The 24279-nt window shown below is 40.1% G+C and overlaps 3 protein-coding genes across 4 annotated transcripts; all 3 read left to right on the top strand.

Annotated features, from left to right (window-relative positions):
• Nucleotides 1-207: 207 nt before the first annotated feature.
• On the top strand, nucleotides 208-1978 carry LOC110858438. 2 transcript variants are annotated; one of them, XM_022107221.2, is made up of 2 exons: nucleotides 208-484; nucleotides 860-1978. In XM_022107221.2, the coding sequence occupies exon 2, from the start codon at nucleotides 904-906 to the stop codon at nucleotides 1663-1665; it is 762 nt and encodes a 253-aa protein (XP_021962913.1). In that variant the 5' UTR covers nucleotides 208-484; nucleotides 860-903; the 3' UTR covers nucleotides 1666-1978. The 2 variants fall into 2 exon arrangements, with proteins under 2 accessions (XP_021962913.1, XP_021962914.1); XM_022107222.2 differs by lacking the exon at nucleotides 208-484 and adding an exon at nucleotides 495-765.
• A 3006-nt stretch (nucleotides 1979-4984) lies between these two features.
• LOC110858439 (glutathione S-transferase) lies at nucleotides 4985-6293 on the top strand. Its single transcript, XM_022107223.2, has 3 exons — nucleotides 4985-5341; nucleotides 5498-5665; nucleotides 5768-6293. Exons 1-3 carry the CDS (start codon nucleotides 5137-5139, stop codon nucleotides 6076-6078), a joined length of 684 nt encoding a protein of 227 aa, XP_021962915.1. The 5' UTR covers nucleotides 4985-5136; the 3' UTR covers nucleotides 6079-6293.
• Nucleotides 6294-12561: 6268 nt separating this feature from the next.
• LOC110858551 (GTP-binding protein Di-Ras2) lies at nucleotides 12562-24032 on the top strand. Its single transcript, XM_022107368.2, has 8 exons — nucleotides 12562-13083; nucleotides 19340-19687; nucleotides 20067-20213; nucleotides 20286-20435; nucleotides 20558-20579; nucleotides 20654-20741; nucleotides 22457-22505; nucleotides 22841-24032. Exons 2-8 carry the CDS (start codon nucleotides 19655-19657, stop codon nucleotides 23234-23236), a joined length of 885 nt encoding a protein of 294 aa, XP_021963060.2. The 5' UTR covers nucleotides 12562-13083; nucleotides 19340-19654; the 3' UTR covers nucleotides 23237-24032.
• Nucleotides 24033-24279: the final 247 nt, after the last annotated feature.

Raw genomic sequence — 24279 nt, 5'->3', positions numbered from 1 at the left:
TGCTAAATCCACTTTTGATCTTTTTTGAGGATTTTTTACCAGCAACAATTGCTCTGTGCACATGAATGTAATGATTAACTCTCCTCCTTCAATTATTAATCATGTAAAATATTCATAGAATCAACTTTGTGCACATCGCATACAGAAATATCTACATCGGACAAATGAGATGCACACAAACTTTGTTTTTCACAACATGCATATCAATTATTCGTTGGATGGAGGAAGCTCGGAGCGTATTAAAATTATCAATAAATCCGCTAAGTTGGGATTATATTAATCTCTCCATGCTTTGATACATTGTGAAACTGCGATTGTTGTTTGCAACACCAAATCCGTGGTGGTTAAGGTTATCAGTTTATCTGCACGAGAGATACTACTTCGGGTTTTTAAATCTGTCCCCTAAACGGCGTCTGAAAAGTTTAGTTTGACCTTTGTTACGTGTCCAGGTACATGTTTTCGTCTGGACTTGACAGCAGTAGTGGTAAGTTCAGAGTGATGACAACCGCATATTTTCATATTCTGTATGACAAGTTAATATAACAAAATACGTAATACCATACCACCAATTTTCCTGGAGGCAACTTTTTGAAACAATTTCACCACTCTTTGACGTGGCAGGTCAAACTGTGAGAAATCGCAAAGTTTCCAACCTGTCGTATGTAAAATGTAATTGTACAGTGTCAAAGGCGTTTGTCAGGTTCCTTTCCAATAATAATGACCCTGTGGTGAACTTGTTTGACTTGTTCCCACCAGAAATGACAGGTTGACCTATCAAATATGGATACAATTTGAATTATTTAATTGGTGCCCCAAATTTTGACGTAGACGTGAACTGAAATGTATTTTGTGTGCGTAGGTGTCAATCAGAAACGCTAAGAAAGGCTGCGCAATTTAAGAGAAATGTATTTCCTCCGCATTTCTAACATCATTTCGATGACGCTCCGAATTTTGTTGGGCTTACTTCCGCTTCTCCACCTGACAGTTGCAGCGTCCTACAACCAACCATGCAACCCGACGACCCATTGTGACACGGCTGTCGGTCTGGTCTGCGATGCTGGACTTTGTCGCTGTTCTAGCGGATCATTGACAAACCAGGTGTCCTACAACCTGGCGTGGGACTCGAGCCGAGGAATCTGCGTGGGTCAACACCTGTCCGCTTGCACAGGGACGAGACAATCCCCCGTCCCCGGAGGAATGAAGGCTGTCCCCTGTTTGGACCAATTGACCTGCGTCCAACTACGCGACATGCCCATGGGCGTTGGCTCGTGTGAAAACGTGCCCAAGGTCTCCCTCATCGGAACAACCTGTAGCACAGACACCTTTTGTGACTCGTCTCGAAGTCTGGTGTGCACCGAGGGACGCTGTGCTTGTGCCACTTCGAGGCTTAATACGTCCCCTGAATACCAATTGGTCTGGGACCTTGACATGAACGACTGTGTGGCGCCGATCGGGGCTGCCTGCGTTGGAACAAAGGAATTTCCTGTAGCTGCTGGACACAAAAGTATTGCCTGCATTTTGGAAGCGGATTGCCTTGCGGTTGCTTCCCAACCACCTGGACTCGGAATTTGCACATCTCGCTCCACACCAAACAGTGCAGAACTGCTACACCCAGGAATGTTGCAGCTTTTAATATCGACCTGCGTGATTGCAATGTTTCGCTAATTAGATTTTGTCATCTGACTGAACCTGTTATCTTCCGTGTAGTCAATTTCTCGCAATTCGTATGATAATAAAAAGTATGCCGATCTGTACATGGAGGTCAACTTACTATCTAGACTAATTAATAATATGTTTTACTTTTCGTTGCATGTTTCTGAATATTTTTTACTAACATTCAATGCTGCCAGGTTAATGGGTTAAAATCTGATAATTCAGTGAATACGAATAAATGTAAATACACGTACATTGTGTTATCACAAGTGTCGAAATAATAGAATAAATCAATATGGAGATATGGCCACGTTATGCACCTAGATATTTTCATAAGCATATTCGGTTGCTCAATAACTGCGACTTAACTCATGCAAAAAGTTTAAAGTTTAAAACTGATTTAAAAAGTTGGACTGGTTTGCAATATCTTGTACTTGGAAAAGAATTATTTAAGCATTTTGAGAATCGATACTTGAGTTGATTAAATGTGTAAGATAAGGTGTGGCAAGTATCATATCGCATCGTATCAGATTCATATCGTGATTTGACAAATCATATTTAAGTATTGCATGTAAAGTTCAATTACTGAAATTAAAGCGACGGTGTGTTTATGCAAAGTTGACAAACTAGAGCTCAATCGATATAAATACTGAGAATTTATTTTTGGTGTACTATCGTTTCAGGGCTAAACAAGTACATATATTAAGACAATTTTTTTTATCACTCCCATTTCTCAGGGTTTAAAATCTGCAGCTATTGATTATTGTGTGTCTAACGGTTTAAAGAACCTTACCGCCTCCAATATACCCATTTCTTCTTGTGGAGATTCTTGTAATACAAACACATCACATATAATTTTGCATACATAGTTTTGCCATTGTAAAGTAATGTTTTTTTCTTTTCCTTTTTTTAGACGGGTGTCAAATATTGTTGTATTGAAGGACAAATCTCTATATATTTTCACCACATCGAAGCTATGGTGCCCACTATGTTCGCCTTACTTATCTTGTCAATTTCGAATTCAATAAGTTCCCAGGATAACGATGAGGGACAGATCCACAAAAGATCGCATGGAGAAACCTGCTCACACCGGGACGACTGCGACTATGCGAAGCACCTGCATTGCTTTGAGCGACATTGTCAGTGTTACTCCAGAGTGACACACATAGTGCCTGCCACGCCGGATCATTTTCTGGCCATGGAGTGGGACCCAGAGAGGGCCAGTTGCTTCTCGGTTTTAAATTCGATATGTACGGGAACTAATGGAAGTCAACCACCGCCTAAAAAGATCCACGCAAAGTGTCTCCCGCATTTGGAATGTGTACCACAGGACGATCTGGACGAGGGGATTGGCACGTGTCAACTCCCATTCACATCGGAGGAGGAGGAAGAAATAGTACAAGAATCTCCTTTCAGTGATCATAATACGCAATCAGCTCCATGCTCGGGAAATGCGGCAATGCGGATGACACGTGTTGACAGAAACCTTCCTCTAGTAATCAAACTATTGTTTGGAACATTGTTATTCATTACTGCAAATTAGCTCATAAACAGATGAGGTCATTTACTAGTTGAGCGCATTACTCGCTATGAATGCAAGATTGTGTGTACATGTGGTTGAAGAATATTCCAGAACATATATTCTTACGAGGATTGTCTCGATTTCTTGTGGAAAACGTAATAAAAGCACGTTTGATGGTATTATTTAGTGAAGAAATGGGCGACAAGTACTAATCGTATTGGAGTATGTGGGCATAAATGGGGGATTCACCTGCCATGGGTTTGATTGCAGTGCATAAAATATAAGTGCCAATTCTTGCGAGCCAAGCCAGCCCGAAAAGTGGAGAACAAAGAGGATATGGTCATGATTACGGGGTTCATGGAACGCGTCGTGGTTGTTGTCAGAATTATCTTGGTCTTCTCTTTATCCAAAAACTCCACATTTTTTGCATCGTCAAACTGAAACCCAAGTTCACCTTGCCAATCCAGATTTCAATGAACTCGGGAGAGCAGTATAGTAAACTCATATCTAATAAAGATATGAGCTCTGCCACCCTTTCGCCACCACCGTCGCCCGTCGCCCGTCCGTATCCAGACACAGAGATGTGTGGCTGCTTTACTGAAAACTAAAATATGGATTAGAAGACCATTATTTTTAACTAATTCGTTGTCATCTGCACAACTGCACTACATAATTACGTTATGAATAAGTATCTATTTGCAAACTATCGATCTAGACGCACTGCATACTAAATTGGTCATCATGGTCCATTTTTGTATCTTTAGGCAATTGAAGCATTTTTGCACAAACGTCACGATACTAATTTCAGATAAATAATGTATGTAGATATAATTAATGAATCATTAGCATATTGTATGCAAAATAACCATTGCATAACGTGGGATTATTCAACATACGTTTTTAATAATTTTTACGTCCATTATTTTTTGCATTTACTCCAAATGCTATCACATTGGGGAATCTAATGTAGGTTTGTGGGACCGGATGTGGATTTATATTTATAGTTACGGTCAACAAGTGGCGACTGCAAGTGTATGCCGACGGATTCAATAACTTTAGGCATCATTAATTGAAGCCTGGAACTTGCATGGCTTGCAAGTAGGTACATACATAAAACATAAGCAAATAAAGTATTTTCCCATCCGTAGCGATATTCCAGAAAAGAGAGGGGAGAATTTTTAGTAGATCATTGTCTCAAGAAAGAAGAGGCCGAATCCATCCGGCGTGTAATAATGTGTCCCTCCTCGCCCTTTTCTCGAATAAATGCATCTGCTCATGCACTCGTGGAAAATTTTGAAAAGAGGCACACACAGGATGGCTTAAGTTTTATATAATTATAAGCAAATGAGAATTCCATGCGGGTGGGGATTGGAGTCATGTAACAACCGTCACTTTCAGCACATTCTAGATGCCTGCTTGGAGTCTATGCTGTATCTGTGGAGCTGTTTTTGCCAGCTTGACCTTGGCCATGACGAGCGGCCAAAAAACTCTGGAAACACATCCCATCGTGTATGGTACCGTGTCGTGCAATTCCACTTTGTTCGGTATGGACGATCCCAAAACCACTCTCACTTATTATACGTTTTTATCATTGCTTACATGTTATCAACCGGCACACAAGACGGGTTATCGTCCAACTCGCTCCCCTCCACATCCACCTCAAAGTCGTGCACGTACAGTGGTCGTTGCAAACCCGTACGTCCCTACCTACGCTATGCTCAAAGTTGTTTGATACTGGATCATCTTTATTCGCAACAGCTCACACATTGCTTACACGACTTTATTGCCATTTCAGATTATGTTACCGGCTTCGCTTGGCGAAATTTTCCTCAGTTGCGGTTTTCCCTTCTCCAAGTGCAGATCTCATTACTGTCAATATCGCCATTCGTTCACTCCACGGAGCCAATTACTCCCCTCTTCTCCTTCTCCTTGTTGATTAGCAGGGTCGAATTTTGAGGAAAATGTCAAAGCACGCATCCGAGAGCCAGGCTGAGGTGAGTCCCTCCAAGAAGTTCAAGGGCGGAGAGGGTGAGACGCCCAAGTTCAAGCTCACCTACTTCAATTTCCGATGGCTGGCTGAACCCATTCGCTACATTTTGCACTACGTGGAAGAGGACTTTGAAGACCACCGCATTGAGATGGATGATTGGGAGAAGGTCAAAGCCGGTAAGTGCATCCAATTTCCCGACTGAAATCCCTTTGTCGTTGCACTGAATGGACAGGAGAAAATATAATTTATCTCCAAATCAATATTCCTACGTGCATGTGCACAGCGCATGAAAAAGTGCAATCTTATTAACGGGAAATTTTCATGCATGCCAGAATATCCGTACGGCAAGGTCCCCGTGTTGGAATGGGAGAACAAGAAGCTGAGCCAATCCTTCACCATCGCCAGGTTCCTAGCCAAACAGTACAAGCTCACGGGCGCCGACGACTTCGAGTCCGCAAAATGCGACGAGTATGCGGATGTGGTAAAGGACATCCTCAAAGGTGGGTGATACATGTTCTTGCTCAAATGCATTGTAGCATATGACAGTGACGTATCGAGATTCGAAAAAGTATGACAAATTGCTTTATTCTGTGTGGTTGCAGAGGTTGAGACCATGTGGCACGAGGACGAGGCAAAGAAATTGAAGATCAAGAACAACGTTCTGGACAAAACCCTTCCGGCCCTCTTCACCAAAGTGGAGAACGACTTGAAGTCCAAGGACGGGAAGCACTTGGTTGGGAGCGGGTTCACTTGGGTGGACTTTGTCCTCGCCCACTTCACCGAGGCGTTCGAGTCCTTTGTGGACCCCTCCTTCCTCTCCAACTACCCAACCATCAAAGCTCACCAAAAGAATGTTCAAAACATCCCGCAGATCAAGGAATGGATTGCGAAACGACCAGTCACCGAGTATTAGCACGACTTTTCCAAAATGACGCCTGCCTGAGCGTCCCCTTTTTCGCATCATTTCTTACTCATCATGCACTTTTTCAGTAATTATTACTTTGTAGAGCATTAGGACAAATATGTAAGAAGCAAACACACTTTATGATTGTTTAATTAACTTTGCATGTTTACTAACCTTGATGGAACATGACAGAATAAAAGCATTCGAAACCCAACTCCCTAAAACACTTTGTTCATCTTGCTGGTCATTCGTCGTAACGTTAATGTTTTTCAAATGAGATGCAGCATTTCACTACAGCTTCATCTGCTTCTGGTTTCTGTGCAGTGTACATGCGTCATTACAGAATTACAGAATTATTCGCACATACTAGACTCCATTAATGCTATTATTAAGCGTAATAATGTCAGTCAACGTGCGCTTTTAGTTTCAAATGCAGGTACATAATATGAAAAAACAATTACGCACTGCATTGACTGACACTTAGAGCACACTCGTGCAAAAATAAGTTGCTCTATTTTAAGTAGTGGAAAGTTGGGAGGGATAATCCTGGAAAACAATTCAGATAGCGATGTACTCGATTATCTTCAAAACATGCGATCAATCAAGTGGAAGCACGTGATTGATTTGGCTTTGGGAAAATGTGCAGGCCTCTCGTGCAACAAACGGGAGTCTGTCGTGCCTGCTATAAATATGCAAATTGGAAAACATTAGCTCACCTTTGGAGGTATGTATCTACTTTATGGAGTACTCCGGGCGGCCGTCACTCAAACACCAGACAGGTGAAATCAGGAATAATCGTCAATCGCAAATGAGTATAAATAGGAACATGCACACTTGTCCGGTTTGCATAAGAGTGCTTCCAGACAAAATTAGTATTTTTTATAGCACAAGAAGACCCAATCAGTCCATAACTCCAATAAAACAGCATGAAAATGTATGCAAAAAGGTCATGGTTCGTTCTTGCAAAGAGAGAAAAACGATTTGTATCCAGCTCAATGTTATCGACGTGGCGTCTTATTACTCAATTCTTGATTGGTCAAAAAATCGGAAAAATCTTCAATCCTTCGGATACAAAGTTAAGTATATATAAAAAATCGTTTAAAATTGAGCTGTTCCGATGATGCCCGGGACGGAATATTAGTATGATGATGAGGAAAACTTCATGAATACCAAATTTGGACATTCCTTTTCTTGAGTCAAGCGATGTCGAAGTGGAGCAATCTAATCTGCTTTTCCCCTTTTCCTAAATGGTAACCGTCCCTGTTTGATTCACGTCGTAATGAGGAAAATATATAAGTGGTCCCACGGAAATGGCCATGAATTTGTTATGACCCAGCCCAAAACCAAGCTCGGGCATTTCAGGATGAGGTGATTTCTCACCGGGCAGCAGGAGGGGTTCACGTGCAGGTAGCACAGGATAGATAACTGTTCACCGGAATTCCTCAACTACTTCCTGGATTTTCAGAATCTTCCCACAGGATTTCCGTTGTATTAAGAAGCAGACAAGGACCCTGCATTCGTAGTAACTTGAGTTTTTAGCCCGAACCAGAGCTTATGCAATCGGGACGTTCGTTGGCGGCACGATAGCGGACGAAGGTCTGAAACGATTCTGACCAAATTAGTCTTAGGATTGAATTAGTTCTAAAATGGGCATTATAGGTCATTAAACATGGTCATGGTCAATTAAGCACGTGAGAAGGCGAGTGTCGTGAAATGTAAGCCAGAAAATTCTGATCTTCGCTGACAGTAATAATAATTTAATGAATGGTAAAAACCAGTTGGCATTAGGGAAAAATAATTTTAGAAAATTAATAAATATGTGGGAAACTGATACTAAATGGAGATGCCACATTACTAAAATATTGGTCAGGAGATGAGGAGGAGGAGTACGTTCAACATTTTCAACGCCAGATTGTGATGCCCTTTGGATATGCTGTAGGAATATGTACAGGAAAAGTGAAGGAAGGTTAAGGCCCTCTCACCCACTTTAAGGGACCAAACTCACCAGCATACGTTCTCCTACAGAGCTTAACTGGTCGTCGAAATGAAGATAGACACGACACGAACACGAGTATGTACATATGTATACTCGTAATTACTGGCTCGGGCCATATCAAGTATGCACTTTAGATCTTAAATGTTGAGCAGTATGCACATGAAAGCACATGTACACACATATATTTCCATATTATGGAATTTACATTGTATAATTTGCTACTATGATGTGGCAGATATAAAATCTTTGTTTTGCCGTTTTATAGTGATTGTAGCATAACTCGTAGTAAGGAACTCTGACCTCGAAGCACAATGTTCAATAATTATACGCTAGCCTACAAATGTCGTGTATCACATGTTCGCACCATGCTAATTAATTTGCTACTTCGTTAACGCCACCACAAGGAAAAGATCACGGGTGAAATTCCTCTGCTGATGAACTGCTCGTTGTTTGTCTTGGAGAAAATTTAGTGCGGTGGGACGGAAATGAGTCAAAGAACAACTGAACCATCGCCAATATTATTGTAGGAAAATAACACGATGAATCATCGTGATATAGACATCGAAGCAGTGTTATATACCTGATGAAAGTCAGGTTTCGTCGTTTCGCAAGGTTCTGGCTGCAGACATACAGCGTAAAACTGGAGAATCTTGCAAAGTCAAAGTCAAAGAGATTGGTAGCGTCTGTGTGTTCATTGTGCATGAAATACGCTTTAATTATACCAGGGCGCTAATGACGCGCGCTCAGTAGCGTGGAAAAGTGATACCCACTTCAAAATTCAAATAAAGCCGATGTTAACGAAGGTATTTTAATGAGACACTTGTACTTTCGAGGAGGATACAATATTTATACAGCTACAAAGTTTGGCCCGCCTCGCCTCAATTGAAATTTTCTACAAAGAAATTCCCAACGAGCAGTATAACATTATGAAATTCCTTGCAATTAGCACGACCATTGTGGTATTATTCATTATGCAACCTGTCAATATGCATGCTTATGTCCATCCATGGCATGTGAAGTAACAACGAAATGTGAATTTAAATAAAATTAAACCCAACTATTAAATCACAATTTCAAGGCGCATATTTGTGACTACTGAGACAGTATTTTACGTAATTTCCCTACAACATTTTCAAATTCAAATGTCAGACAATCAAAAATAAATGTTTAAAATTATATAAAAAAACAATTTGAGTGAAAAATATTGTTAAAGAACAAAGCACGGTTTTGCTTTAATTGGAATTCAGCCAATTGTAATAACGAGGCTTGGAGAAGGATACATTTGACCAGAATCAAAAATCAAAGTCAATAGGTTTTGATGACGACTTGCATCGCAGTCAAAGGCTCAAGTTTTAGAGGACGAGCGAGGAGACGAGAACTTTTCGTATCAAAGGTTAGAAATTGAATTACTTCATCGCAGCCTTGTGGATGGAGGCTGTCTTTGAAAGAGAAAGACCTTTCTTTTCGTTGCCATTGAGCACGGTGGAAGAATCAGTGTCGGGTCTGGTGGATATCATCTCACATAAAACTCGGCTCCTCCGTATTTAGTGCATAAACTGTAAACCGACGAAATGTTTTATAATTCACAACAATGTTTTACCTCGTTAGATAACTAACCCAGAAATAATTCAAACCCTGAAAGCATGAGGACACATGAGCACACACGAGACGACGAGCAGCAACCTGCAGCATCTGAGTCCCTGAGGGAGCCGTATCTCGTTCTTGGTCTTGCCTCGTTTCATTTCATCTTCTTCTTCCCATGACTAAAGATTAAGCAGGATTCTCCCAGAACTGAATCCACATCGTCTTAAAATAAGTACTCCTCCCGTGGAAGTGAAAAGCCGGATTAGAAGACGGATAGGTCTGAAGGCTATACGGGATGGATAACGGAGAATAAAATCTTTTGTGGGGAACCAAGTGCACCCAGGAGGAGACCAAACAAGATTTAAGACACCAACAACTACCCAATAAATTCCTCGTGTCCTTTTGTCTACCTCATTTTTGCTCAGGTAAGATTAAGAAAATTAAACGACGGTATAATGTCGCCATCCTTCGTCGGCGTGTCAGTATCGAGGCGTTTTACGTCGTATCCAGAATTTCGCCCACACGAAAACCATACGGAAACGGGTTACTTATCCTTTTTAGCTTCTACTACAAGCGAGTTAAGTGACAAAACTGCTCCCAGGCAAAAATCCTTCAATCCATGAATTTGTGTAACTCTTTTAAACTTTTAAAGTAAAGGTTTGGTCGTTCAACTCAAGAAATTTTGAATTGACGTGGGCTGAACCTTTCTCCATAATAAGAGAAATTCTGGTCACTGAAAGTGACACTAAACTCTTCGATCAAACTTTTAAAACTTTATACTTCATACTTCACTCCGGGCTTGAAATGAATTTTGCCACGAGTGCTCAAATACGCATCGTCGTCGTACATCAGTCGAAATTCCCGAATTTCCAATTTCCGCTCGTCTATTTAAAATGCCAGCAATTAAATAGACAGGGAAATAGGTGCGTGGTTTCCGCCATTGACGACTGCCTCTCCTATCTTAATTTTCTTGATTAATATCCCAGATAGGTTATGGTCGTAAATTTCGAGCTTTCCGCATGCCACGAACCACATCAATCCGCCGCTCCTCGTTTTTAAAACAACCAATTTAGTCGGGCTATTTGCCCACCCAAATTGTCCCTTCATTTCATGTCACACACGTACGTACGTAGGGACCCCACGTGACTAGAGAGCTTTCCATTTGCAAAAAAAAAGTTTGGAAAGCAAAAATGTCATTTATTTTGCCAGTTCAGGCTTGAGATTTCGCTAGATTGCATCGTCGATTCGTTTTCTACCCTTGAAAATAGGACTGTCGTTTGGTGAAGTCGTAGAACTATTGAACATCAATATCGCATTTCTCCAAGCCAAACCTTATACTTGGTCATTAATATCGATCCCGACATGTTTTCCTTAACGATCATTACGACTGACAAAATGTTGTAAAATTGAACCACTCTTTCTTTCATAAAGTATGTCGCTAACAAAGAAATACAATACTGACATGCTATCCACGGGAATTGTTTCCAGTGTGTGCATACATATGTACATACACCACCTGCACCTCCCTTAGTATTCGTACATAGGCAGCTCTCTAGACACGCCGTTATACAACGGATGGAACAATGGTCTTCACAACTAAGCTGTCTCATGCATACTTATCTCTCGGCTTTTCTTCTTTACCTTTCTTACGTACAATACCAATCGAATGTACCTATTTTCAAGAGGAGGTAATGCACTCAGGCATATTTATAAGCAATTCTTTGTTTACAGAGAAATTTTTCCCTGTGTTCGTCTCAAATGTCATAGTGCACAAGACCTTCTTCTGAGAAAGTAAGTGGATGCAGAGGATTTTATGACAAGAAATTAATCTCAGGTTGTGGTCAAGATAGACTCCCCACACAGACACTGGTCCAAAAACTTGGGGGAATTGGATTTGCACTTTCTCCTCTTCCACCAGCACGCATACGCTGGAAAGGAAAGCAAAGTATAGTACAGAGACAAGACACACTGTTTATGCGGCTGGTCTTCCGTGACTAAGCTTCATGACCGTAAAAAAGTTCACCTGCTTGGAGGACGGGTAGGAAGCAGGAACGTGTGTGAATCATCACTACTGCTATCACTGTGTGCAGAGGAGAAAGTCCTGTCGACCCACGAAGCAGCACTATCCCAATTCCATTGTTACACCTTTTTTCTACTTTATTTAGTTCACATCCATCTGCAAAGAAATGCTGTTGACAGTTCACCTCCAGTTCAATCAAACAAAACATGCAAGCCACCGAGAGCTTTTTTCCATTCGAACTAGAGCTGCGTACAGGGTGGCAAACTACATGTGCTCTGAACCCAACTACCCCGAATAAGATGCGGAAGTGTAAATGCATAACCAGAAAAGTTCACCGTGTTTTAGCTCCGTTTTCATACCGTACTTTTTAGTATTACGAAATAAGGTCTTCTCCAGCTTCTCCATCTTCTTGCCTTGACATGCATCTCCAGCAGACTCACTTATTTACCCTTTCCTGTGATTTACCTAATTTCATATCAAACCTCTAAAATCCGGTTCATGTTTCCACCACACAAAACGAAATGGGATGCTTTCAGGGTGTAATCTACGGAACAAGAGTGTGTTACGTAAGGAGGGAGGCCGACATGTCGCATAGGTGGGGACGCACCTGCACTGCCAAATGTGAGAATGTAGCAAATGACAGTGTATCTCATTTCTGTGGGAGATGAGGAGCAGCGAGGTTTGCTAATATCTCGTACCACTCACTCCATCAAAACCCTGCTCACTTATTGCATTGAGTGAAAGTCCGTCTGACACGAACCTGACTCTCGCATTATCATATGAACCGCCTCCCAACTTTCACTTTATGTTACTCCACTCGCTTCTCCACTTTCTCCCTCCTCAACTTTCCTCTCTTGCTTCCTACACCACTTTTAGTGTGCTTCGAGCAGCGCTCTGTGTCTGGTGGTCCGCTCAACTTCTTCTTTCTCCTTCGTCATCTACCCTTCCTTCCTGCGCTCCTCGTCGTCGTCGTCCTGAGACTCTGAGTGAATTTCCAAGCTTTCCACTACTTTGAGCTTTCTCCTGCCTCGCGTTATTCGACCACGTCGATTCCTCCATCAAAGTCGCAAACAAACATTCTCTCGGTGGCGGTGGTGTCGGTGTCAGCGTACTTGTGCTTTATCATTCATTCATTAAACAACCACCATGACCGAACAACCAACCTCTCAACCACGGGACAAGAAAGTGCAAATCTGTGTGAGAGATTTTACTTTGTCAGTGAAAAAGTAGTAAACGAACTGTCGTCCATTCCCAGATATTCTTGGGTACTGAGTGGAAAGGGCTATTTTCTCCGAATGATGTTGAGGTGGTGTTAGCTGGTTTGGGGTGACAGACAGACACGTGTTTATTACGTCGGGTTAGCCTCATTACAACAGCAACATGCCAAATTCAAGTCGGGATGCTTTTCCCAAAGGTCAGTGTTGCATTTCCAAACTGCATAATAAAATATTTCATAATTTGATTTCGCATTATTCGCATTCCTCGTGGCCACTAGAAATGCTAAACTGGAAACCCCTAATAAAATCCGTGGTATTATTGTTGTCAATATTTATGAGGGCAGTTGTGATCACGGAAATTTAGTGTAATTGCTACACGATCGATCGGTGGGCTTTAAAATTTACCTGGGGAAAGAACATGGCGAAATTGTGTCGCATTGACCATAGGACCATTGAGTTGGCAAGGGCTTTGCTCGTTGAAGAGTAAGTGCTGCTTTAACTCAATTGGACAAGAATGGCTAAATTCATTCAATTGGAGCGAGGCACATAAAAGCGTTATCACAAAATACCCTTCAGTCAGAAGAACCAGGAGTATAATGCACAGCACAAGTGGTCGTTGGTAAGTTTGGCGTTCAATGCAATTGCGGGTAGGAAGAGGACTTGTGTTTGTATGTTGTGGCTGTTGTTTCGCCATTCTGCATGTATGCATACGACATTCGGGAGGACGATATTGTTGAGTTTTATTTGGCCCATTCCCCGACTGGAGAGCTTGAGAGGGCAGCAGAGATAAAGCTACTTACTCGAAGGTGAATCAAGGTCCAGAGAGAACTGACTGGAATCAAATTGCATTATTTATTTTTATTGAGTTTGAACATGGAAGGCAGGCGAGGCGTAAAGAAAGACAATCATTGTCCAACACGAGAACAAGTCACGCCAGAAAGAAGGCAAAATTTAATTTGCGTGTGTTTGAATGGATCCGGTTGAATGCTCACCTCAAAAGTTCGCATTTAGGGAACAAGTGCTTCCTTCCCTACGCTAATTGAATACTGCATATTTGCAAGTTTAGAATGGTGGAGGGAACACTATTTGATTTAGCAGCTTTAACACTAATTGAATTATGACAGTTTGCAGTGATATCGGTGCATGAAATCTGATTACAAATAAACATGTCGGACTAGTTCAATACTTTTGAGCTATGTATGTGGCACAAGGACTCGTGGAGCACTATGTCTACTAAAATGTCTGAACCGTGATAACTCTCTTCAAACTTACCTGATCAACTTGAAATTTTATGCTTAAAAATACAGATCAAGTTCGAAGGTTAACAAAATCGATTCATGTAAAAATACGAACTTACGTGTTATGGGGTATTCTACACAAATTTTTCAAAATTGAATTTTTTTCTTAATATAAAAAATCAGTGTGGGTAATCCTCTTATGTATTTACGTATCCTGAATCAATTTCCTTGTATATTCACTATGCAACATTTCTGCTTTCTCCGGCTGATTTGTAAACCAAAACCTTCTGGGTCCCCCTCGGTGACTTGCTAAATTTCATCTTTAGCAGGTAGTAAAGAACGTCCGGGAATGAATGGGAATGCGCGCTCTAGCGAGTATATTGACAAATCAATAAACCCGCGAACTATAATAATTTAAATTTCTGAAAGCCCACTTCGTTAGGGTCAATTTGGTATATCACTCTTAAATTTCAAAAATGGATAAGGGTAGAAGAAGCTTGTTTGAAAGGGAGCTGTTAGCAAAACGAGTGATGGAGTTCTACAACACGACAGCCAACCGAGACTCCAAGGTGACCTGGAACTTTTTTAAGCAGGAAGGAATTCCAAGTTCAAATGTGTATTCCTACATAAAAAAGTTCAAGGATTCCGAAAATGTGCAATTCAAGAAGCCAGCTGGTCGTCCGGCGAAGCTAGCGACCACTCGAGTGAAAAATAGAATTGAAAAAATTTTCAAAACCAAGCCATCAACGTCAGTAGCTGTAGCTGCCAGGAAAGTCAAAATTTCCAAAAGCTACCTGGGGGAAATTAAGGTCCATAAATTAGGAATCAAAGCAAGGACCAAAAAACCTGCACCAAATTACAAGCCCGTACAAGAAAGTCGGATCAAGGATTGCTGTCAAAAATTGTTGAAGAAAATGCGTGGAAAAGTAGTGATCCTGGATGACGAAACGTATGTTCCGGTTGACCCTTCAAATCTTCCAGGGCGTCATTTTTTTCATAGCTCGGATCCCTCTGAAGTGGCTTATGAAGAAAAAGTACGAAAAAAAGACAAATTTCCAAAGAAATATTGCATTTGGCAATGCATCTCCAGTCACGGACATGTATCAGACCCGGTAGTTCTCGAAGGGAATATCAATCAAGATATTTATCTGAAAAATTGCGTCAAGGCTGGATTGGAAGCATTTATTAATAGGTTTCACAAAAATGATAAAGTTTTGTTTTGGCCTGACCTCGCCACTTGTCACTATGCAAAGAAAGTGACCGAGTACCTCAGAAAGAAAAATATTGATTTCGTACCAAAAGATATCAACCCACCTAATGTACCCCAACTCCGCCCAATCGAAAAATTCTGGGCACGTTCTAAGTCAGTATACTCCCGGCTTCAAGATGTGCCTGACACCTTTCGAAAATCAAAGGACGATGGAAGAAAATCACCTCGGAAGTGGCAAAAACTTCGGGAAAAAATTTAATGAAAAATCTTCGCAAGAAAATCGAACTAGTCGCCAACAGGGGTGTGGCGGCCTTAGCTATTAATTAAATTATGTAGGTACGTATTTGGTATTATACATATGCAAAAAGTTTAAAATTCCGATAACTCATTGTGATTTTATGACCACATTTTCAGACCATTCCCATTCATTCCCGGACGTTCTTTAGTAGTCAAGTTTTCTATGCACATTTCAGTTTTTAAAACTATTAACTACAATCAAATTAAGGTAATAACGAAGTAGAAATGCTCAAATTCTGTACTCGGGGCGATAAAATCAACCTTTGAATCATATTCACTACCTCGAAAAATAGTTTCCAGAACTTTAGTTATCTTTCAAATTCTTCAGATTCCTAATTTCTAACCGCATAATTGCTTGAAGATTTTAGAAATGTGTGTGCACGTGGATGGTCGGGAACCCGAGTGAATATGGTCAGATGATCTACAGCTTCATCCATATTTCTAAAAGTTTGCAGCATATTAAAAGCCACGCGCTGAGGACTTTTGCAGCAAAATGTTTCCAGACCTGTTTAAAATGCTCATCGTGACAATGCCGAACCTGATTTCGCTCAAGAGCTAATAAACGTAAATTAATTAACCTTCTTTGCACAGCCTCCACTTCTGCGAGGAAAAGGCCGGAAGGATCCTTTCAGGATAACGATGAAGTGGACGAAGCTTTCAGCCTCCTCTCCTTAATTCACCACCATTATGCAAAGTTTATGTACGGAGAGGATTTTAGCAAATTTCACTGCTCATTCATCTCTATAACACTTAAAAAAGAAAGGGAGGTGAAGAGGAGGGCGCGCAGATGACCCGGAAAAATTGGAATCTTTCCTACTTTAAATAAACTTGGGAAATCTAATAATAATCTGAAAATCTTTTCCGGCTTATCTGAATAATTATCGAGAAAGACAAGCAAAAATAAAACACGAAGCATCACATCCTCCAAAAATGTATGCTTTAAAAGTTAAATTAAACCCATATCGTCCATATTTGCACGACTTGAGCTCATTTTGGGAATTATTTATGTTGGGAAAGTACTCGTGAGCACGAGTGGGGAAATATAAATAGGCTTCTTTTATCTTTTGGCTGGGTTGGTGAGGCGCAGCAGGTATTTCGAGCCCTTGAGAGAGGAATGCATTTTGGGCGAAAGAGTATGGGCTGAACTTTAAAATAATGATATCGGTGGCAAAGGCTCACTTGACGGGTTGGACGAACCCAGCTTGAAAATGCAAACCAATTACATGAACTAAGCTTTTAATCTTCTTGCTCACAGGCTGCTGCCGTCTGCTTTACGTCGATTTGCCATTAGCCCAACATAGAATTAAATGTCATCAACAGAGCCTCACGTTTTGTCCTCGTGTTTGTCCTTATTCCAAAATCTCAAATTTTATAACACAAATTTGATTTGTAGTTTTTTTTACATGACAAACCGTCCCTTGGAATTGAATCTCTTTGTCGGAACGAGTTTTTAATCTTCTAAACAAACAAATTGTATAAGTAATTGCATTTTTGCCAGTCTTTCTCAATTCAATTGAGGAACGAAAGTTATTTCATGACACTGAATAGCGATAGATTTGCGCTGAAACCATGAATTTTTACACGTTCTCCTCCTTGCACGATATATTTATTTAGCTGCAACGCTACTAAAACCCTCCTTGTTTTTTGAGATTATTAATTAATTGACCAACCCGCTGTGAACTTTCGTTTGTACTTTAAGTACTTCCCGTCAAATTTTTATGAAGCCTGCTATTTATGATTTTATGCCTATTTTTACTGCAGCAAAGTCTTATTTTCCTTTGCTTTTTTAAGCCAGACATTACCTCCAAACTGAAGACCTCGCCCGCTGGCATTCCAAATTAATGTTCCCCCCGTGCACTTTTGAAGTAGTAAATCCACATTGCATCACCTTGTCGCTCGTGAGTGGCTCCTGATTGACGTGAAGCAGACACTTTTGAAAAGTACAAAGTAGTACAAAGTCACATTTCAGGGAAGTAATGGCAGGAAAACAGATTGGTTTGTGGAACTACGTGCGCTCCTCTTTTATATGTCGAAGTGTAATTAAATATTACAACACGATGTACTTTTGACACGTTGAACTTGTCACTAGTTGTGTAAAGATCAAACATTATTTTCCATCCATTTCGTGGCAAACAATATGCTCAATTAGAATCATGTAAACTGCTAACGAGATAAAAACAAGCAGACTCGAGGCATAAAAGGAGCATCGCTTATGTGACATTTAAAACTTACACAAGAGAAAGACATGATGTTGAATAACGGGTGTTACTCACTCGAGTTGTTGAGCGAGCACATGAACATGCAGCCCAAAAACATGCAAGAATATATAAATACATGCATATTAAAGCTCCAACGTAATAGAAGAGATTTTCGCCGAGTTTTCAATAAACATCATAAAGTGAAAGTTTTATAACGAAAAAGTGTTTTCCACGCCAAGAAAGTGGAAATAGAAATGAATTCAAATGGGATCAAAGCCTTTATGCAATCTATTTCTAATTTGGAAAATGCGATCAAATAAATAAATATTTCATACGCCGTGAACATTCAGGGGACAGGCAGGCAGGCAGGGAACCACGTCGTGCAATTCTCCATCAATATTTACCCAGTAATATTTATTAGATTAATTTCTTCACACTTTCTCTCGCCGTGTTCGTCCAAATTGCTCAATCCGTAGGTGCATACGGACTTCTCGGAATATGGATGAGCTCCGTCACAGAATGAGACTTTCGTTATCTTTTGTATGTGCATGTAGCATTATTATTCCACTTGGTAACAAACCCATCCATCCTCATTCCCCGTATTCACAATCCATTTCCGTCTCAATGATGGATTTATGCGAGAAAAACGGACTATTCCCGAATACATGGAAAACTCTGAAATCTTTGGAAAAGTACGCTCGTTATTTGTGAACCGGTTAGAAACGTGAGGCAGAACAAGTCTGGCTGGATCACAAAAAAGCAACTATCGCATTGCGCCAAGAATCCAATCAATTTTCTATTTCTCCCACTTTCTCCGTATTCATTTTCATTATCAATTGCTCCCGAATATTGAAATATACTTTTTATGGCAGAAATTTCTGTGCAAGTTTTTTCCGGAAATTATATTTTCCTTGTAAATTGCGTTTTTTTACATCGTGCAATTCAACTTGTTGAACTGAATTAACCTTCTTAACAAGGCTTCCCTAAGCGAATTGGGTTTATCTTTTGTGCGTATACTTTGAAGATGGTCGATTCGATTAAATTTTACGGAAATGCTTGCCACCTAAAACCCTACATGATGGGCACGGAGGAGTTTAGAGTCTTGGGTGGAAAGGAAAGTGAAAGATGGTCAGTGCGAGTACGTTATTTGCTGGATTTCCTTGTCAGTCATTTACTTGGGAGCAGATGTTGGGTCACATTGACCCAACAGCCCCAATAATCGAACCTACAAACGTATGTATTGTAGCATCAAGCGTAATTTGTTTGGGTTTCATTACGACGGACCGAATAAGAAAATAATACTTAAAGTGGATGTCCTTCATCATTCTGCTCCTATCATTTTAAGCAGTCAGCCGCACTACATATTTCAATGCATCTCTCTCTGATCGTGGAAAATTAGATTACCACTGAACTGCCCGTGTACATGCAACTCTTGGCTTATCACAAAATGAAAAGCAGTTTATACATGTATCATTCAGTGATATGTGCCTTCGTTTTATGGATTTTACAGCGCATGGTGAACTAATTGCCACGGATTTCGGATTTGCCCATCAGGACGATGAAACTTTTGCAAGTGTCAACCCCACTGCTCGTCTTTTTCTATGAGAGCACTTTGAAAAGCTTTCTCCGTCTCACCGGTGACTCTCCCATTTATTTCGTCATACATACTTAATACCTTTTTGGATCGAAGGCCAGCAAACGGGGACAAACCGAGCTCATCTCCAACCAGGTAACACAACCGCAGAAATCTTCTTCAAACCGTGAGAAGAAGAAGCAGCAGTGAGCAAACACGCGTGAGCCCCACATTCTCAGAGATCCAAGCTCGATGATGGCGGAGCGAATACGCGTCGTCATCCTGGTTAGTCTTTCATATTCCATAGTTTAACGTAGGCATCATCGCCAAGATCGTCAAAATCAGGAAATTTGTAATCATTTCAAGGAATCATGGCTCAAGAATATATTTTAAAATTGTGGACGACAGAAGCTTTACAAGAATTTGAATTCATTGACACCAAATAGCTGACCTTAATTTTTAAACAACTTACTGCAATTCTATTAATCAACTTGCTGACAACAAATATGCTGAAAATTTTACTTAAAATAAATTCCCAGAGCCGAGAAATGATTAAAAATCACACAGATTTGTGGACACGTTGAGACATTACATGTTACAACAAATGAGGCCCACTACAAATGAGCAATGATGACTACTGACTAATCGTCTAATTGTCTACTAGGGAGGTCCCAAAGTTGGAAAATCAGCTATCGTCAAGAGATTCTTGTTCAACACGTTTCAGGAGAAATATAAACCCACGGTGGAGGATTTGTACAGCAAGGAGTATGACATGGGCCCCATCACTCTCAAAGTCGATATTCTGGATACGGTATTTACTCCGCTTTTTTGCCTGTACGCGTGTTTTTCAGATTTTTGTACTTTTATAAAACAAATGATGCAGGCAGGAGATCAGGAATTCCCAGCGATGAGAAGATTGTCCATCGCCACGGCTCATGCTTTTCTCCTCGTGTATTCCATCGACGACTTGGCTTCATTCGAAGTTGTCAAGACTTGTTTTCAGGAAATCCAAGAACAACGCGCAGACTTTCAGGTAAATACGAGAACATTTTTGTCATAAATTTCTGTCTGCTGCAATCAACGGGGGACCCAATGCTGATTTTGATGCAGTGTTAATATGCAGCAGGTTTAATTGTCGTTTATGATGAATTTCAGGAAATCCCCATCGTCATTGCAGGTAAAAGTTTTAATCCGGTGATCTTTACACGTTGATAGAATTGTATGTACATCATTATAATTATACTATTTCAGGGAACAAGATGGACGTTGAGTTAACACGTGTCGAAGTAGAGTTTGACGATGTCTCAGACTGGATTTCTTCTCATATGCCAATACTCAAGTATGCAATTTTTATAATTTTCGTAATGAAACGAACTACACAATAGAGTTACATACTTACAAGGGACACTCACGACCTGTCGTTTGAGTCCAGGGTACCCACTATGTTTTTTAGAATCTGCTAGGACCCTAGATTAAGGATCCATTCTTAGTTCCGTGTAAAAGTCATATTTGGCGTTGTGCCGTGGCGCCAAATTCGCCAAATTTGAATGTTTTTATTTTTGAAACCTCCATAACTTTTGAAATCCTGGACGGATTTTCAAAATTTTTGGCAAAGATCATGACAAGGAGTTCAACTTTCTTATCCCAAGAAATTTTTTCCAAAATTATCACTTTTAACTTTTCGCAAAATTTCGTAATTTTCTTCGACATGGTGTTTCGTCGAAAAAATGCTAAAAATATTTCAAAAGTTTGAAATTTTTTGTTTTTATTTTTTCGTCAAAAATTTCGACTTTTGTGATCATTTTAAGCATACAATTTTGAAAATCCCACATAAACTGTTAAACTTATGGGGGTTTGAAGTTGGTCGAAAATGCAAATTTTTAAGTTTGGCGCCACGGTGCGTGAGTTTTGCACAGAAATATGAATGAATCCTTCATTTGGGATCCTAGTAGTTTCTAAAAAACATAGTGGGTACCCTGGACTCAAACGACAGGTCGTGAGTGTCCCTTGTTAGTTGAGGCCAAGTTTCAACATTACTAGCGTAATACTTTGTATTAACGAATCATGCATCGTGCTTGATAACCTCGCTTGCCTATTTTATAAACTTGTCTAACCCATTTTTCAGCTTATCCTAATTCGTTTTAATGGTGAATAAATGATTGGCTAAAGGCAAACACAAGTTTCTGCTTTTGTTCCTACAAGAGAAAAAAAGTAGGTTAAGATGATCTATAAAAGCAGGGATAGAGAGAGAGAAAGCCGTAACAATAAAAATTTTAGTAGTGCAGCACCTGGAACCAGCTCCTTCTTCTACAGTATTCTTAGAAACGAAAACCTCAAACGGCGTTTGACAGGACATGATCGAACAACAAGAATCGAGTGATTTTTTTTACATTCATTACTTATTTCCGTTGGGCATGGTAAAATAATTTCGGAAACTGAATGGATAAGACAGAAGATGCCTCATCCTGAGTCGAGCAATAAAATAATACGATTTCCCGTGTTGGGAAAGGCAGAAGGAAATTCATGAAATATTCAGATTTTCGAAACGAGTTTGAGCATTTGTAGCTTCAAGTTTACCAAGTCCTCTCCGAAAATCACTTTATATTTAATATAATTTTCTTTCCTTGATTCCCATCCTGTTTTTATAATTCAGATTTTATGTATATGTACTGGGATACATATGCACCGTAACAGTTGCATGTCGTGAAATGTTGTGTCAAATATTTTTTATTACAGTTTCGTTAGATGCGCATTTAGGAATGCCAAATGTCTCGCAACATTTCGTAACACACCTCAACGTTCAGAACCTGTGTGTGTGTAAGGCCATTTATCGTAACGTACCACAAATTCAACAAATGCGTGGTAACGAAAAAAAAACTGACACGGGCCAAACTACTGCACGTATTTACATAGTTCAAACAAAGAATTAGCTACAAATGATGATGAGTTATTGAGGCAACCATGGATTGGTTGGACGAATGAAAGACAACAGGCAATTAGGGCACACTATTCATAACCAATTTTTAATGATGCATTCTTCCTCTCCTTTTCCAGAGCGAAAATAATGGAATGTTCTGCCAAGACTGGAGGAAACGTAAGGGAAGTAAGTTGCCTTTATTGAAAACGTATTTATTAATGGGATAAGTGATACGGGTTGATATTCAAATTCGAGTTTATATGCACTGCATGAATATTTAGCATACTTGTTCATACACATATGTAAAACATATCATGTACTGTGCATTGGTAATGAATACGTTGAAAAATATAAACGAATGTGCGTATCTAGAAGTTTCATGTTGCATAATTTGGGCAAATACTTTATATTTAAGTCCAGTGCACATACAGAAGTCATAATTTTATATAACGGATTGTTAAAAAAGGATTAAGGGGATTGGAGATGAAACTTATTACTGAAATTTGTACCCCTTCTTTCAGGTTTTCCGAACGTTTCTCCACTTGGCAAAAATCCCTCTGCGCCAAGAGTCGGAAGAGGGTGATTGTGGGAGCGGATTACGGCGAAGATTAAGTGCGCACGTAACGAGTGGGTCCAAGTCTAAAAATCGCTCACCCTCGAATGCAACCACACCCACACAAACGCAACCTCCGTCTCCCATTTATGGACGCAGCAGCGGCGTCAACACCCCCACCAAAGGACCAGCCAGCCCTTCGAATATGCCCAAACAGTCGCCACAGTTCTTGGCGCCGGATAACCCGTTTCCTTTCGATCGGAACAAGCCACGAAGTCGGAGCTTGATTCGAAGGTGCAGTAAGAAAGTCAAGAAACAGGTGCAGGACGCGTCGGAGGGTCCTGAAGGTTGTTTGCTCTGCTAGTTAGAATCTCTCCCCAATAAATAGGTCGCTATTTACATATGAGCAGCATGAGGGTTGCATGAGATGCCACCAACCAACCAACTACCAATAATGAACAATTTAATCAATACTTTTTATAGAAATTCATAAATATACAATCGTTGTATTTTTATTACAATTTGTAAATGATTGATTTATGTGTGTGTCCATATCTACATGTTTATCTGTTGGTGGCGAAAGACCACTTTGTCAAATTCACGTTCGTTCAACTTCAAGTGTACATAAATCAATGGAATACTTAATCAGTTAGCAGATATTTTTATGAATCCGAAAAGTGTTAAAACCTTGTTTAGATTAATGAAATGCTGGATTCAGTTTAACGTACTTATTTTGTTTACAGGGTTTTGTCATGACTTTATATTTGCATAAAAGTATACATGACTCGACTAGAATATTAACAGATGAAATTGTTTCAATTATTATATGTCTTTCGCATACATAAGTCTAATATACTGTTTCTTATGAAAATTGTATACACATAATTTCAATTTTTATAAAGCATGCAAAAAAATGAATATTAAGCATCAGAGGTCGGCGTTGACGAAGTATGCGTCGGCGGCGCCAGTTTCGGCGTTCCAATGTTGCAGAAACTTATTAAAAATCAAATTTATCGACGTTTGCGACACGAATATAAAATGCTACAGGCGGCGTGGCGACGTATGATTCGGCGGTGTCGACCTCTGTGAAGCATATGTATTAAAACCTGTATTAAAAGTAGTTGCAGTCGAACATCGAATAAAGAAAGCGTTTTAATCAATTATGAAATTGCGTTTTAAAACATGGGGCTCAAAATGGGTACATGTGTCAGGACTCATTTTGGAAGGTACAATCTCGACATAGTTTGAAGCACGTTGATTAGTGAAAGGCACTAACCAAAACCTGGCCAAAGTGAAGCCTGGCGCTGAGAGGTGATTCCGCAGAACCATTATTCGGCTTTTGAATTTAACCATGAATTCATCCGCAGATTTCTCTAAGCCTCCCAAGACCTCAGAAATGCGGTTGGG

This window comes from Folsomia candida, unplaced genomic scaffold, assembly GCF_002217175.1.
Source record: "Folsomia candida strain VU population unplaced genomic scaffold, ASM221717v1 Fcan01_Sc021, whole genome shotgun sequence".
In the NCBI taxonomy this organism is placed as follows: domain Eukaryota; kingdom Metazoa; phylum Arthropoda; class Collembola; order Entomobryomorpha; family Isotomidae; genus Folsomia; species Folsomia candida.
The sequence above is the reverse complement of the archived record's forward strand: the minus strand, read 5'-3'. Positions and strand labels throughout refer to the sequence as shown.